At 42.0% G+C, this 17,433-nt stretch overlaps 1 protein-coding gene across 5 annotated transcripts in view; it reads right to left on the reverse strand.

Annotated features, from left to right (window-relative positions):
- Positions 1-17,433, reverse strand: part of st18 (ST18 C2H2C-type zinc finger transcription factor) — a 143,687-nt gene that overhangs the window by 20,113 nt on the left and 106,141 nt on the right. For all 5 annotated transcript variants that reach the window (XM_042332409.1, XM_007905907.1, XM_042332407.1 and 2 more), the window contains 7 exons: positions 15,773-16,591; positions 13,031-13,165; positions 11,456-11,546; positions 9,437-9,538; positions 8,608-8,810; positions 6,664-6,866; positions 2,131-2,367 (listed from right to left, as the gene is read on the reverse strand). In XM_042332409.1, the coding sequence (XP_042188343.1) occupies positions 2,131-2,367; positions 6,664-6,866; positions 8,608-8,810; positions 9,437-9,538; positions 11,456-11,546; positions 13,031-13,165; positions 15,773-16,591 (1,790 nt within the window). The remainder of the gene's footprint in view (positions 1-2,130; positions 2,368-6,663; positions 6,867-8,607; positions 8,811-9,436; positions 9,539-11,455; positions 11,547-13,030; positions 13,166-15,772; positions 16,592-17,433) is intronic.

Raw genomic sequence — 17,433 nt, forward strand, 5'->3', positions numbered from 1 at the left:
CTTGTGAATTTAATAGCTTTTGATATTCGCAAATTGGAAGATCCAATTAATGCACAGAATCCACACATCTCAGATTAGAACCAAGAGGTAAAGATTTCTAACATTGTTTATAAGCTGCTGGTCCGGACCTAATTGCATTAGAAAGTAGCGTGAAGTAAATAGCCGGAATTATTAAAATAAACGCAAAATACTGCAGATGCTGGAAATCTGAAACAAAAACAAAAGTCGCTGGGAACACTCAGCGGGTCAGGCAGCATCTATGGAGAAAGGAAAGTGCGTTAACGTTTCGGGTGCACGACCCTTCATCAGATCTGAGTTGACTCAGTTGACTCAATTCTTACGAAGGGTCGTGGACCTGAAACGCTGACAGTGCAATTTTGGAAAAAAATGCCTAACATTACAATTCCTCCAAGAAACCCCATATATTTCTTTCTGACCTCAGCTGTGATAAGATCTCACAGGTGATCATAGAATCATAGAATTATACAGCACAGAAGGAGGCCATTCAGCCCATCGTGTCTGTACCAGCTCTTTGATAAGAACAATCCAAATCAACCCAACTCCCCCCATTCTCTCCCCATAGTCCTGCAAACTTGTCCCCCCAAATATTATCTACTTCTTTCTTAAATTTTGTTAACGAATTGGCTTCCACCAACCTTTCAGGCAATGCATTCCAGATCCGAACCACCCACAGTGTGAAAACATTTCTTCTCACTCCCCTCTGTTTCTTTTAACAACTATTTTAAATCGGTGTCCTCGGGTTACTGATCCACCCGCCAGTGGAAATAGTTTCTCCTTGTTCACTCTATCGAATCTCTTCATCATTTTGAAAACTTCTATTAAGTCTCCTCTTAACCTTCTCTGCTCCAAGCAGAATAATCCTAGCTTCTCTAGCCTCTCCTGATAACTGAAGTCCCTCATTCCTGGTACCAACCTGGTAAATCTCCTTTGCACCCTCTCCAATGCCTAGACATCCTTCCTAAAGTGTGATGGCCAGAACTGAACACAATACTCTCGCTGAGGCCTAACCAGTATTTTATAAAGATTCATCATAACTTCCTGACTTCTGTATTCTATGCTCCTATTTATAAAGACTAGTAACCCGTATGCTTTTTAACAGCTTTATTTACCTGTCCTGCCACCTTCAAAGATTTACTTATATGAACCCCCAGATCTCTCTGTTCCTTCACCCCCTTTAAGATTGTACCATCAGCTTACATTGCCTCTCCTCATTCTTCCTCCCAAAACGCATCACTTCGCATTTCTCCACATTAAACTTCATTTGCCGTGTGTCTGCCCATTTTACCAGTCTGTCTATGTCCTCTTGCAGTCTGCTGCAATCCTCCTCACCATTTCCTTCTTTTCCTAACTTAGTATCATCTGCAAACTTGGAAATTGTACTCCATAAACCCAAGTCTAGGTCATTTATATAGATCAAAAACAGCAGTGGTCCCAATATCGAGCCCTGGGGGACACCACTGCACACTACCCTCCAGTCAGAAAAATATTTACCACAACTCTCTGCTTTCTGTCTCCCAGACGGTTCTGTATCCATGCTGCCACTGTCCCTTTAATACCGTGGGTTTACCAGTCTCTTATGTGGCACTTTACCAAATACCTTTAGAAAATCCATATAAACTACATCAACTGCACTACCTTTATCCACCCTACCCTCTGTTATTTCATTGTAATTCACACTGTAATTCTGAAAATGCGATATTGTCACATTGTCAGAGTTTCCATTCCTGACGGTCTCTCGGTCAATAAGTGACCACTGGTGAACATCATTTTGTGAAAATGGACAGAACCAATGTCATTTTAGCACCATTGAGACACTATTGAACCTGCCAGTCTATATATCCCAATACTTGTGTTGCTTCACAGAACACCAGTTAACTCAAACTTAAAAGAGACACATTTTGGTATCTGAGGCATTTGTCATTTACATGTCCTTTTGCGAATCTCGCAAATTAGACCCCTGATATACAATCAATTGATCTGTCGAAGGAATACACATCTACAAAATAATTGGACTTCGTGGGTAGAAGGAGAGCGTTACCAATAGTCAGAAGTTAACAGACATGGAAATGACCCACACACAACACTATGAAATGGAAAACCTTCTGTTACCTCTTTTTCCTCTTCTTGATGCATCTGTGCTTTAGTGTAATTGACAGGTGCATCCCATCCTTCCTGTTCACACAATGCCTGGTAATATTGAGGAGTTATTAAGATGCTGTTCAGGTAGGAGGGTGAGCAATTCGGAGTGGGTAGTGTGGAAGTCATGGGAGCAACTTTGTCTCTGTGTCTTTGCTTGTTCATGCTCAAGTCAAGGGTTCCATTTTCATCGACCTCTATATCAGCATTCTAAAGCAAAAGATCCTGTTAGTAACTGTTAGTATTCAATGTATGTGTAGCACTGTATTTTAAACCTGTAGTGCATTTTAAGGGCTGCATTACTTTGAAGATTTTTCGGAGATGCTGAATTGGTAGGGTGGCATTAAAGTTTCATGTCCTGCTTCCAATGAATCTAATCCAGTGGTTCCAACTGATGATCAGTTCTGGCCGAGGACCGTTTCGTGTTTCGGTTCAACAAAGTCATTTTAAGGTGATTCTTAAATTATTCCTTTTCTACAGACTAAAACTAAAATCAGTAATATTTCGCAGGAAATCAGGAGGGTGGGATTTGGGGGCAGATTTCCTTTACAATTTCTTCAAAGCATGTCGCAGAATTTTACTGTGAAGTGTAGTGACTATGTGATTTGTAGGCGAATCACACCGTACCCTGATTTCTGGTGCATATTGCAACATTTTCCCCCCCAAAAATCAAAATGATTCCTTATCTCTCTCTGAGAATATACAATTAGCAAGACTTGCACCTTTCTGATTATTGATTGTAACACGATGATTTAATCTGCAGTATTTCTTCATAGGATTGCTCTATAAGGAATATTGTTAGAACTCCTATTGACTCGCAAGAACTGCTCCGCAAGTAGAAATATTGCACCGTTGGAGGTGCTGTTCTTCGGATGAGATGTTAAGTTGAGTTCAGGTGGACATTAATTATCTCATGCAATTATTTGAAAAGAGATGGACGTTTCTTCAGGAGTCCTGGTCAACAATCACTCCAAAATAATTGTTCACTCACTCCATGGCTGCTGTGGCACATTGGGATGCGTAGATTGCCTGCCACATTCATCCACAACACACAGTCAATCCGTTTTACAGTGAATGTTGTGAAGCATTTGGGGATGCCCTCCTGATGTGAGGCAGAGAAACTCCAAGATGGAGTTCCAGAGAGAGGTGGTGGAATAGCTGAAAGCTCCCCCACCATCGGTGGGACAGACAGATCAGTCAGGAGATATGAAACAGACTGGTGTTCACTGAACAAAGCGGAGGTAGTTTGCAGAGTGTAGGAGGTCGCAGAGGTAGGTAGAAGTGAGGTTGTGAAGGGATTTGAATAAGAGGATGAGGATCTTGAACTCGATCTGCTGTGGGATGGGAGCCAGTGGAGCTAAACGAGGATGGGGGGGTGATAGGCTCATGGAGCCTGGTGCGGGGGAGGAGACGAATAGATGGCATTGCAGACCATTCTTTCTATTTAAAACTGGCATTAATGGAAAATGATATTTTCTCGCTAACATGTAATAGCTTTCAGCAAGAGTTGATTGACTGCTAAGAACCTCTGGGTTGCATTTGCATCCGAAGTGACAGGTTGATTTGCCTGTAACATCGCACTACTCTTTGTGCCATTGCACAGATGTGAAAAAAAGTCAAATCAATTTTTGTTGGCATGAAAGAATCATACAGCTCATCTTCGATCCTTATAGCCCTTTCAACGGAAAGGCTTAATCTGGTGTGATAGATTTTAAGGACATGTGATGTTGGTAAGTACAAAACACTGCCTCCACACCCTCGATCCAGCATTGAAGCTTATCCTGGATAATAACTTCTGATAACATATCATCCCATCTGTATAATACCAACTGTCATTTAATAATAATATTACACAATGATTCTTTGTTATTTACATGGCATTACAAGATGGCAATCTTTGACCCCTTGGATTCTGAAGGTACTCATGCTATTTCTTCTTTGTTGAAAAGATCAAAAGTGCACACTTTAAAATAGCATGACTGAGGCTAAATCTTCAACACAGATCACACGGACATTTCCACATTGTAAACCTCAGGATGGGATTTTTATACCAGTGCAATCCAAGCACCAGATGTGATAGAATTTGCTACTGTCGATTGGCAGATCGCTTTTCTGACGGTAATAATTCCTTCAAAAATAATAATAAATTAGCCACTACAATCCACGACTGATTGTGGGATCCTGCTGTGTGCAATTGGCTGCCGCATTTTGCCCAAAAATACAGTCAATTCACTTTACAATATATTCTGTGAAGCGCTTTGAGATGTCTTGAAGACGTGATAAGCCGTTATATCAAATGCAACAATTATTATTATTATTAACTATGGAAAGACAGCTCAACTTAAGAATTAATTCAACAATTTGCCAAATTCTGCATGGGATCTTTAGCTCTATCTAAACAGGCAGACATGTAAACTAGGTTTAACATTTCATCTGAATTTTTTGTTTTTGTTTTTGTCAGCTGGGTGTCTCACACATGCAGAAACCCATCACCATGCTTAAAAGTATCCAAACCAAGCTGAGATTTCCATGATTCCCATCTTCACATGGAAATGCCAGAGATAGATTTTTGGAATGCATACTCTCTCCCTGGAGGGATGCATTCTGCTTACCTAATTTCAGAAAGTATTTGGAGCAGGTTGGTAAGAGCCAAGGTTTGGGGACACCAGAGTGTGCATCGGGGTACTGCTAGAGTCTAACCAGCTAAAACCACATAGCTTGCCATTGATATTGCTATCTGGGAAGCTTTCCCACTGCTTTTCAAGCTAGGACCTGTTAGGGTTTGGCTTACAGGGTTAACAGGAACTGAGTGGGATGACTCTCTGGCCCCAGTGACGAGTCTGCCTTTCCAGGTCCTGCCGATGAGCCAGGCTGGCTGTGCTATCATCAGCAATGCCCTGGAATACTGCGGACCCGCCTGGCTCAGGAACCGGATTACCGAGACCACAGAGGGTTGGCTGATTCTGACATTCCATTGCCAGGCATGTCACCTTGGAGCCAGTTCAGCTCCAAGGAGACCCCACTTACCTCCCACCTCCAAAGAGGATAGTCACTAGTTAGTCTTTCAACATCCGACAAGCGCGAGTTTGAGCCTCACTAGGTAGATGATAGATACATGGAACTCCCTGCAAGCTTCCCAGTGGGCAACTCATCTCAGCATGAAATGGGTGAGCGCATTGCTACTGTCTTCCTGTGCACAGCTTGGACACACATCCCTGAAGGATCATCTGAAGGACAGCACCTCCAACAATACAGCACATCCCAGCCTGGTATTGGAGTGTCAGCATAGACTTGTGAGCTCAGAGTCTCAATGTGGGGCTTGAACAACCTTGTGACTCAGAGACGAGAGTGATAGCAGATAAACAAGGCTGATACTCAAACATCCCATCTTCATATTACAGAATTAAGGCTTCAGTACACAAGAAAGTAAGTTGGTCTCTGTGTTCTAGATCTCCTATCCAGAGCTATCTACTCTAAACCATTACTTGTACCCAATACTCTTTAAAAATATTTTTCTACAATTCCTTTTTCAATACAGTGTTGGACTTGGCTTCAACAGCCATTTGTGATAAGGCACTTAACATTCCAACAACCTTGTGTGTGAACAGAAATTCTTCTTAACCTCAGCACAACGCCATATGGTTTCAAACATGACTGGCCAACTCCATCTACATTTCAAATGAAGTGAAAGAATAACAGACGTCACCATTTCCGTCAGGAGGTCACACAAGTACACCCATATCTGTTAAGCTTTTTGTTTATTGTATTACAGACTGCTACTCTATTAACTAGTGCCAGTGTATCTTTTTTATCTGAAGCATGTAACCAACATTGTAGACACATTAGACCTGGACTGCACTTAGGGCCAAAATTATTGAATAATTTTATTCTTTCCAGTTAATGCACCTTGTTGTCTCCCACATTGTGTGAGACTCAGACCTCAGTGAAGATGAAATCTATTTTGACGTATAATTGTCAAAGTTTAATTGTTGGTTTTTTGAATTCATTTGATTCCAACAGCAGGGTTATTTTAATTACTGCATAAATTTCTCAGGCAATGTTAAGAGTATCACGTGTGATGGGGTACTCTAAACTCAGACATCAATGTGGTAGAACTCTGTTATCGCTCTCTTCATTAGAACATGGGTTCAGACAATATATATTGCTTCTCCAGCACTGAATTGGAGTGTCACTCTGGACTGTGAGTTCAAAGTCCTGACAGGAAGTTTAAACCCACAACCATCAAACTTAGAGGTGAGAGTTCTACCAACTGAGCCAGTTGACTCAACTCAATTGAAGTGAATGAATTTGTAGCACTGCTCTGACTTATTGCTCACACTTGATTTTCTTGATAGCTATTCAACTGCAAACAAATACAAGCATTGGTTATTCAGGCAATACTAAGATGAATGCCCCCATTTAAATCTGTGCATTGAGAACATTTCAGTTTGACTCTCTTCAGTAAGGCATTGACAGAGGTCTACTGTCCAACGCGTAGCATCTCACCTTGGTGGACAGGTCTTGTGGCTTTGTGGAGAGATTCTGTGGCATCTCCCGACAACGCGTGGATAAGTTCAGAATAGCCGCAGCTGCTAAGTGAGTGGCTTCGGCATCGTGGCTATAGCTGTAGAGGCCTGAATGGCATTGACTCTGCACCGAGGCACTGGACAGTCGGCTGGAGGAGGTCACAGCACTTGAAAAATGTTTGGCTGGTAAACAGAATCAAGTAAGATGTAGATTGAGGTTCATTATTTCAGCTTTATCTTATTTAGTTTGAACTCAACACATTTCCTATATTTAAATAATTATTCTATTTTATCTGATGTGACAGATACATATACAGATGTATATACATATACAGAAACAAACTGATGACTAAACAGAACTTCAACAGAACTCATTTTATTTAAATAATAATAATCCTTACTTGGAGCATTGAAGTATAGAAGGTTATTATATGGAGCAAGGATGTGGGATCAGAGCAAACACCACCAATGTGAGTGTGTACCATAGATACAGATCTGAAAGTCCTGTTTCTGTGATGGTGTTTCTATGATTCTACAACAACAACAACAACAAAGTCCTTTGGAGGACATCCCAAGGCCCTGGATATTGAAGGGTTTGGACTCGAGCTGGGGGCCGGAGTCAAGAGGGGTGGAGGGCAAGCGGGGTGGAGGCATGGTCAAAGTAATTCAAGGCACAGTCAAAGAGGAAGGTCTTGAGACAGGCTTTGAAGGAGGTAAGGGAAGGGATGAGGAGGAGGGACTCTGAGATGGTGTTCCAGAGGGTGGGGGCGGAATGGTGGAGCGGGCAGGACAAGGGACATAGAGAAGGCCAGTGCCTGCCAAACGGAGGGAGCAGGCAGGTTGGTAACATTTTAGTAGATCACAGAGATAAGGAGGAGCAAGACCATTGAGGGCTTTAAAATTGAGGATGAGGATCATCATACTCGACCCTCTGGGGGTGGAGAGCAATTGTAGCTGGGCGGGAATGGGGTGATCGACTCACAGAGCTTACTGCGGGAGAGGACATGAGCTGCAGAGTTCTGAATAATCTGCAGCTTGTGGAGGGAAGAGTTGTCTGGCAAGCAGGAGTTAGCATAGTCAAACCTGGATGCGATGAAAGCATGAAAGCATGGCAGCCTCTAAGGAAGAGATAGAGGCAGAGGCGGGCAATGTTGCTAAGGTGGGGGAAAGCAGAATTGGTCTGGGTGTCAAGTTTAAAAAGATAGTTGAGCATTGAACAAGACACCAGATTCCATACTGGCTTAGTGAGGCGCATCCATGAATAGTGATGCTGTCAGCGTCTGAGGTGAGGAGGTGCTCACAGGAGACAAGCAGGTGGACCTGGCCTTGTCGACATTCAACTGGAGAAAATTGACTCTCATCCAGGACTTGATGCCTGACAGACAATCTGTTGGGACAGTAGTAGTCCTGGAGTCGAGGGTGGTGACAGAGAGTTGACTGAGTCATTATGGGAGAAAAATGCAGAATTTCATACTAGAATTAATGTAATAATAATGTTATTATTAACAATAATACTAATCCTTCCATTTTATATATGATCCTTCATATCAGGAAGACATCTCAAATTGCTTCAAATGATTCTCTGTAAAGTGCAGTGTTTGTGTACTTTTTCTGTACACAGGCGAACATGTCAGCCAACTTTGAGTACAGCATTGCCTCACAAATAGCGTTGAAAACATAGCGGCAAATATGTAAAAAGGGTGGATGAAATTTCCCAAGATAAAGAACCAATCGGGGGGGTGGGGATTGGGGGAGGTCAATACTATTTAATTGATAGACCAGAATACATTTCTAATAGGTTATTAATTTTATTTCAAAATAAGTAACCCATTTAAAAGGGTCCTGATCTAAAAGATGTCAGCAATTCATTTGCTTCCATTGAATTTTTTTTATTTTATAGCAACAGTTTTACTCCAGTGCTTACCTTCATACATCTGAAGAGCTTCTCGTTCTTTTAATGTGACTGTATGCTTCCCAAATACTTGGGCATCAAAGCTCGCATAGTCAAAGGGAGCTTTAGTGCACTTATCCAGCTCCTTTGGAAGGTTGGCTCGAGGTGTGCTAAATGGCTGTGAGGGTCCATAGTTGAACGGGGGAATCTCCAGTTGTTTCACCAGACACATCGGTCTATAGAAAAGACAGACCAGCTGTGAGCTGCTTGAGTTATTCTTTTTTATTGATTCAATATTTCCTCTCCCAACTTTACGCAAGGCTTCTTGGTTGAGAGGCTATTCTATCTTTTCACCACCTCAATCGATTTCAATTGGGTAAATTTAGTGTAAGATTCATTGTAATAAAAATCCCGCTCACAGCTCACAGGGAGTTCCTGGTACATGCCATCTATCTAGTGAGGCTCAAACCTGTGCTTGTCAGATTTCAAATGATCAACTACTGACTATCCTCCTTGGTGGGGAGGTAAGCACGGTCTCCTTGGAGCTGAACTGGCGCCTGGTGATACGTTTGGAAACAAATCTCAGAATCGTGCCAACCCTTAGAGGCAGGCTCGGTAGTCCAATTCCTGAGCCAGGCGGATCCGAAGTACCCCAGACCACTGCTGATGACAGCATAGCACAGCCAGCCATCGACAGTACCTGGAAGGGCAGACCAGTCAGTGGAGGCATGGACTCTTCCCACTTAGCTTCAGTTAACCCTGAAAACCAAAGCTCTAACGGTACCATTAATTTACTTCCAGTGGTAACATTGCACTGCAAGATGACATGGCTTCTACTGAGAAAATAGTACGGGAATCCTACCTGAGCACTCGGTCAGAGCTCTGTCCAACCTTTGGCACATCACTTTGTTTTTCCTGCAATTTAGCCAGCTTCTCTGCTGCAGCAATCGGACAACCAGAGAGGCTGTTAAGAAAAACAAATCAGTAAAATCCCCCAGTTAGGGAAGACATTTTCAAGATAGATTCTGAGAGATTTCTTTCATTCTGACAAACAGTTAAGCAGTAACGTTCTGCAGTTTAATTTCTTCTTTTTAAACCAAACAACTGTTTCCTGATAGTAAACTATCAAATTACAAAAAAGTCTCTCTAAACTCAAGATTAAGACTGAATACCAACAAACAGTTCCAAGGAAATGCGTGCTATTAATAATAATAATCCTTGAATTTGATATAGGACCTTATCACATTGTTAAGATGTCTCAAAGTGAATAGATTGTATTTTGTTGACGAAATGCAGTAGCCAATTATGACAGCAGTGTCTCACAAACAGTTGTGGATTATTACCCCCAGAAAGCGATCCATCAATTGACTAACAACCGGGTTCCTACTTACTGCTGGGAAAACAGAGGCACGTGGAGTAAGGAAACTTGCCTGAGGTTTCACCCTGCCCAGTAATCGACCCCGGGTTTTCTAGATTGTGAGGCAAGTGCTTTAATCAATACTCTATAGGACTCCACAAGACTATTTCCCTGAGTCAGTGTTTTTTTGAGTTTTCAGCTCACACACTGGGGACTAATTTGCGACATTAGTTAAACGATTTGTAAAAAGTGAATATGTAATTAATGAACTCCCTCCTTCCCCTCTCGCCAAAATGAGAGATTTGTCTTTTGCAGCTCAAGCACCTTGAAAGTGAGAACAGAACAATCTGACTTCTTAAGACAGCCCTCGGGGAAGCTTGATTTCTGCCAAATGTGCTTCCACTGATCCCAAACCCAACCTCTCAGGCTAACACAAGAGCCTCAATCCAGTGCATACCACCCTTTTTACAAATATTGCAAATTGTGCCCACTGTTACAGTGAAACTAGCCTTAATATTAAAGTATTGAAGCTATTGAGATCACAAGCGTTAGCTTCAATGTTGTAATGTTCACTCTAAAAGGCTAAGTGATGTTTATTTCAAAATGTCCAAGTAACTATAGAAGTAAACTTGGAGTCCTGTAGCTCAGTGGTTAGAGCACTCGCTTTGCAAGCGAGAGACCGGAATTCAATTCCAGGCAGGGCGAAACTTGGGCAAGTTTCCTTACTCCACACGCCTAATATTAATCCCTCCAAAACCAAAAACAATAAGAAAGTGGTCATTTTCAATCCACGACTGTTTGTGGGACATTGCTGTACGCAATTCGCTGCCGCGTTCGCCCACAAATATACAGTGAATTCACTTTACAGTGTGTTCTGTGAAGCGCTTTGGGACGTCCTCCCGACGTGAATAGTGCTACATCAAATGCAAGGATTATTATTATTATTATTAAACTGTTTAATACTGTTTGCCATTTTTTGTCATCTTTCCTCCCCACTCTTCTTCCTCATTCTATCTCTGACCCATTTTTATTAGTTCCAGTTTTTCTAACCAGTCAAACCTAATTTTTGTTTTGATGTCTTCCCTTCCTCCTCATTAAAACTCTTGACTTGTTTCATTCTCCTCCTGGTTCCACCATTGATGTTGGAAGGGGAAGAAGCTGCCAAACCAATTGTTTCCTCTTTGATTGAAGACTGGTTTCAAAGGATGTTGTTTCAGACACTTAAATGATCAAGGCAGAAAATTGAAGCAGCTACATCATGGATCAACAGGTCCATTTCTGCTGCATGTAAACATCTCAAATGTAGAAGAGCTGCATTAATCCAGATATACTCATCAGCAACCCACAAATCAAGAGCAGACAGAGGATTTAAGAATTAATAACCGCACAAGATACCTTTTAATCCTTTTTGTGTAAAAGGGGCTTGAAATCTGTGATAAAAGAAGCAATGTATCCCAGTGACTGGGCCATTCTCCAATTTACTGACATTATCAATATGAACTCACGTACACAATACAAACTTACCTTCGGTGTGAGTTGCGGTTGCTGTTGACATGTCCTCGTCCAGTGCAGCCAGGTGTTGGGCATCTGAGCACATTCTCGTGCATGGCTAGGACTGAACGTGAAAGACAACAGAGCAAAACAATTTGTTTCAAAGAACTACAATAAGTACGGCACAGAAGGACGTCATTCAGCCGACAAGACTATGCTGGGTGCCAGGTCCTCCACTGGAACTTACTGTTCTAATCCAAATTTCCTGTTCCCTCCCTATATCCTTTTATATTGTTCCTCTTCAATTATTTATTCAATTCCCTTTTAAATGTAGTTATGGTCTTCACCTCAATTTCTATGTGTTAATAATTCTCTGTGTGAATCATTCATTTCTACCATCCCTTAATTCCTGCGGTGACAATCCTGAGTTTTTGTTTTCTTTCAGTAATGGTTGCAAATTCTTATGCAAAAATAATTACATTAATTCCACAGGCTGTTTTCTCATTGATCAAATACAAATAGAGCATGTATGAGAATGTCATTGCTTAAAAGAGAAAGGTAAAGGTTTAAATAAAGGCTTAAATTCCCAGTATATTGTGCACTAGTTTTATTTTGCCATCTATTGCAACTTAACATAATCATACCGAGTGACAGAGTAATAGGGGGGGGGAGGCGGAGGGGTGTGTGTGGGGACTGCTCCCCCAGTGGCCTTTACGTGTACATAGGGCGCCTTTACCTCCCACTCCACTTCTCTTCCCGTCGTTCTCAGTACTGCCTCGCACGAGATTGTAGGAGGCACGAGACAGTGTGGAAAGCAATGGGAAGAAAGCTGAAGCAGAGGGTATGAGGCAGCGCAGATGGAAATGGGAAGAGAAGCGGAAGGTATCCGATGAATGATGTGAGGAGAGCTGTAGCAGGAGGTATGAGGAATCGCAGAGAGCGATGGAAAAGTGGCGCCACTAATGACCCATTGCCCCCCATTCCAACCCACCCCCACCCCTTCGGTTGGAAAACCTGCTTATCCAGTGCAGTTAGACAACAAGGACACAACTCACAGTTGATGGCTTGTTCACTTTGACATGGCGTGAAACTGACGCCATTCTACAACAAACCTATGAAAGGTTCTATCAGTGTACAGCAGCAGCATGTGTGTATGCAGGATACAGATTTAAGAATCACTAAACCTCAGAAGTCCTCCTCCCCTTTGCCATGTGCTGCTTTTGGGATCATTGAGTGATGAGGAGAGAGCATGTGCTGAATTCATATCAATCATTAGGTTTGCCAAGTAGAACATTTGGTCTGTAAGTTTAAACCCATATGTTCATTTGAAATGTAGCCAGTTCTCAGATTCCAATTGCTTAATTACTCTAAGTTTAAATATTGCACATATAATTTTTTTGCTTCAAATTGTAACAGCAGAGATTTCCCTATGTTGGTAACACAATGGAAAGAGTTAATATGATTAACAACAAGAATAAAAAAATTGCATTTATATAGTGCCCTTCATGCAGGGTAGTGTCTCGGAGCACTTAAATCAGTATTCGGCCAAATCAATATCAATACTAGGTCTGACATTATCAGAGCTGGGTTGCACTGTTGGCTACTCACTGTCTGGTGGCACTCTCATTTTGTGAGGGCAGCCAGAGAGACTCCGGTGATGGGGATAGAGCCCAGTTATGTGACCACTGCCATCGCAGCCTGGAGTTGGGCACCTGGATTCCTTTTTGTCACATCGAATAGAATCTGTGAAATTCACCAAAGCACCAGCAGTCAGTTAAGTAGCACAGACCCTTCCAGCTGGTCAGCCCTCCAGCACAAATGCTACTTGACATTTAACTGATGCCAGGAGGGTTGGGAGCATTCAGCATTCAAAAGCATGGAAATGTAAGGGAAAATGTTAGGAAATATCCTTCAAAGGGGTCTAATTTGCAGCATTTCTTAACTGGATTTTCCATGTGTAGGTAGCATGCATGGAACACTCAGACTAGTGACCATACTCAGGCATAGTGATGGATTTCCTCATGCGTCACACATCAGTTGACCGGAAGAAATCTTACCTGGATTCCCTAATAAGGAATCTGTGTCACGCAAAAGGGGCTCCTTCTGGTGCCAGGAAACATCTCCCATGGGAACCCTGCTCCAATGTGAGAGGCCTGAGGCAGATCACAACAGATTTGTAATAATCCTTACGATTGATACAGTGCCTTACACGTAGTTGAGACATCTCATAGTGTTTCACAGGATGTACTGTGAAGTGATGTGACTATGTGTATTTTGTGGGTGAATGGGGCAGCCAATTTGCACACAAGAAGGTCCCACAAACAACCTCGGAGTGAGTGATCAATCTTATCTGGGGGATTGTTGACCAGGACACTGGGAGAAACTCCCTTCTCTTTTTGAATGCCAGGTGATCGTTAACATCCACCTGGTTTCAAGTCTCATCCAAAGGATTTCCTGGGTGCCAACAAAAATTCTAAATGAATTCCTTATTAAGAAATACCGCAAATTAGACCCATTATCATTTTAGATTGTTATTTCTACTGGTGCTACTTACCTGCCTCTGTGCACTTTGCCTCATTGTATTTCAAACATCTTCCACACAATAATATTATGCTTTATACCTGAAACTGTGTTGCAATTTTGGAAAGTCAAATAACCACCCAAAAAGGCAGCGGTCTTATCCATGAATCCAATGTAGAGTTGGTTTCTTATAGTAAGGAATAGGCAACATTAACCCAATCAAAAAGTACCATTGCATGAAATATTAAAAAATGAAAGTTTAAGAAAAATATTGTTAACATCAACTCAGACAGATTTAAACAATGAATGAAGAATTCTCTGCTGATTGCTAAATATAAGCAATCTTTTGATGGGAATCAAAGATGTTTTTTGTGTTGGCAGGTTATTTGAAATTGGCTGTAAAAGTAGCAATAGAGATAGGAAAACAAAAACAGAAGTCGCTGGGAACGCTCAGCAGGTCAAGCAGCATCTATGGAGAAAGGAAAGTGAGTCAACGTTTCGGGTCCACGACCCTTCAAAACAAAATCTATCTGCTAGGGACCTTATAGCCCTCTGGCCTCAATATTGATTTCAATAATTTCAGACGATAACAGCTCACCTTCCCCTCCTTCTGTGACCATTACCACATCATCTGGGACCCAGATACAGCTTTTCTCTCTCTGGTCTGCCTGTTTTGTTACAATTTTGCTCCACTTTGTTTTGCATTATTAACACCTCTTTAACCCATCATCCTGTCCTCTACCCCATTTTCTCCTTTGTCTTCCTTGCCCTGCCTCCCCCCTCTCTGTTGGCCCTTAAAAGCCTCTCCCTCCCAACAGCCCCAGTTCTGACGAAGGATCGTGGACCCGAAACAATGACTCACTTTCCTTTCTCCATAGATGCTGCCTGACCTGCTGAGTGTTCCCAGAAACTTCTGTTTTTGTTTCAGATTTCCAGCATCTGCAGTATTTTGTGATTTGTTTAATAGATAGGAAATATTTCACTCCCCCCACCTCCACCCCATCACCACCAGCAACAGTGGATATATACTGGAGTGTCAGCCAGAACTATGAGTTCACAGTTTTGGTGCGGGGCTTTGAACCCCAAACCTTCAGGCTCAGAGGCGAGCGTGCTACCAGGCTTGGAACAGTATTGGAGGGTAGTTAGAGGGTTAGGTGCAGAGATGAACAAATACTCTGTGGGATACAATTATGTCTGCTGCTGGGTCTCAGCAGGATGCGTGTTATCAGTTAATCTCGTAACAGCACGAAGGCACAGGATGCCAGTGCTTCACTGCACAGCACCATAAAGTAACCATGGCTCTGATTCCTGCTCATTCCCCACTGTCTGAGTTTTCTGATTTCAACTACACTGTTATAGGAAAACCCTCTCCCATAGGCAGACAGGAAAGGTTGGAAGATTAGTTTTCCCCTACTACTGTGAGCTTTTAGTGAAAGCTTTTAGTGAAAGCTCATAGAACAGTCTTAAGAGAAGCCTGGGGTAGATGTCCATCTTTGCTATTTGCAGGGAGAGGACATACAGCACTTGATGGTGCAAGGATAATGAAAGGGAAGATGCAATGATTAAATGACATTGAAGGTCCTATCCCTATCCACACTTGAACGTTTGGCTGAAACACAAACTGAGATTTGTGCACCATCCATAATCCATCTTGATTCACAAGATAAAATACAAAGACTATGGTTCTGGAGGGAATCAGTATTATCCATGTGACAGGTGTGTCCACCTATGATAAGAGATGTCCCTAATCTGAACCGTACTGTGGTGCTGGTCCCCAACAGAGAAATTATTTTTTTAAAAAGTAAAAACACCATAAGAAAACTACTTTACCTCTGCTGGAGTAATTCTTTCGAATGCCAATGTCAATGATTTTACAATGCCTCCTTTCTGCAGCGAGTTGCTCAAGTAAGATCCTTTCATTTTCTTTGTGGGTTCCTTGGATGATATACCCCTGCTCTGCCTGCAGAGCAATAGCCTGTTCCAGCAGATTCAGGTTTCCCTTTGCTGTGTCAAAATCTTCTGAATCATCCGTCTCTGTGGATATCTGAGAACAGCAATCCTCATCATTCTCTGACAATCCCCCTTTACTGACACAGAGCTCCTGCTCTGACGGTCGGGGATCTCCTAATTCGGTCGGTCTATTCTGGTAAGCAGTTTCTTGTGGCACAACTTTTGTTATTTCAATTTCTTTCTCTTCTGCATCTAATGTCGCTCGTGGCTCGCAGCCAAGGCTATAAACTTGGACTCCAAGGGGCTTCAGTTCACTCACATTAGAAGGTTTTGATAAATCTTGGGGCTGGTCACAGTTATTAATAAGATTTTCAGAGTGCGAGGGATCATTTTCTGCACAAGAATGCTGATCTAGTATTACTTGTTCTTCACATATATGTAACTTATCTTTAGTCCCAATTTCTGACCCATGGCTCTCTTCCGCATCGCTCTCTCCCTCCATAGACTGCACTCCACTGTCATTCAGATTGCTTTCAGTAGTTCTGTGTATTGCTGCATCTTCTGCTATTTTGCCCAAATCTTGAAGTGATTTGGCTACAAGCTCCTGATAACTGTTAAAATCATCACCATTGCTCTGGGTGTCCTTCTCTGGGGTGTCCATTTGAGTATTTCCAGGTGCTGTCTGGCCCAGTTTGTTTTCTAGAAAACAAAAGGTCAGAAAGCTATTTTGGGTATAATGCGATGCAAAATATTTTGCCCACAGAATATACAGTCAATTCACTTTACAGTATATTCTGTGAAGCACTTTGAGATGTCTCAAAGGCATGATAAGGCACTATATCAAATGCAAGAATTATTATTATTATTAAAATGCAAGATTTATGGGAGGATTCCTTAAATGAGGAAAAGGTGTCAATGCCAACAGGTACTCCTATGGGTAACCAGAATAAATAAATAAATCAATAAATCAATCAATCCTTGCATTTGATATAGCGCTTTTCACGTCTAGACGTCTCAAAGCGCCTCACAGAATATGCTGTAAAGTGAATTGACAGTATATTTGTGGGCAAAACGCGGCAGCCAATTGCGCACAGCAGTTTCCCACAAACAGTAGTGGATTGAAAATGACCAATTTATTATTGTTTTGTTTCGGAGGGATTATTATTAGGCGTGTGGAGTAAGGAAATTTGCCCATGGTTTCGCCCTGCCTGGAATTGAACCCAGGTGTCTCACTTGCAAGGCGAGTGCTCTAACCACTGAGCTATAGGACTCCACACCATTTGTCTTGGAATGTACAATTTAATACTGATGTACATCACATGGATCTGAAAGAACTTTACATTCAACGTCTGGAGTGTGGTTCCCCAGGAATTGATGGGATTGCTCATAGGATTGCTCACTGACCCAAATATGGAATTAAAAAAGACAATAGTTTAACATCCAAATGCTAACTAGTTCCAAACTTTGTTTACATATAATCTACATTTATATTAGCGCCTTTCACATCAGGATGGCGTTTCAAAGTGGCCTGACACTGGTGG

The sequence above is a fragment of the Callorhinchus milii genome, unplaced genomic scaffold (genome assembly GCF_018977255.1).
Source record: "Callorhinchus milii isolate IMCB2004 unplaced genomic scaffold, IMCB_Cmil_1.0 Scaffold2, whole genome shotgun sequence".
In the NCBI taxonomy this organism is placed as follows: domain Eukaryota; kingdom Metazoa; phylum Chordata; class Chondrichthyes; order Chimaeriformes; family Callorhinchidae; genus Callorhinchus; species Callorhinchus milii.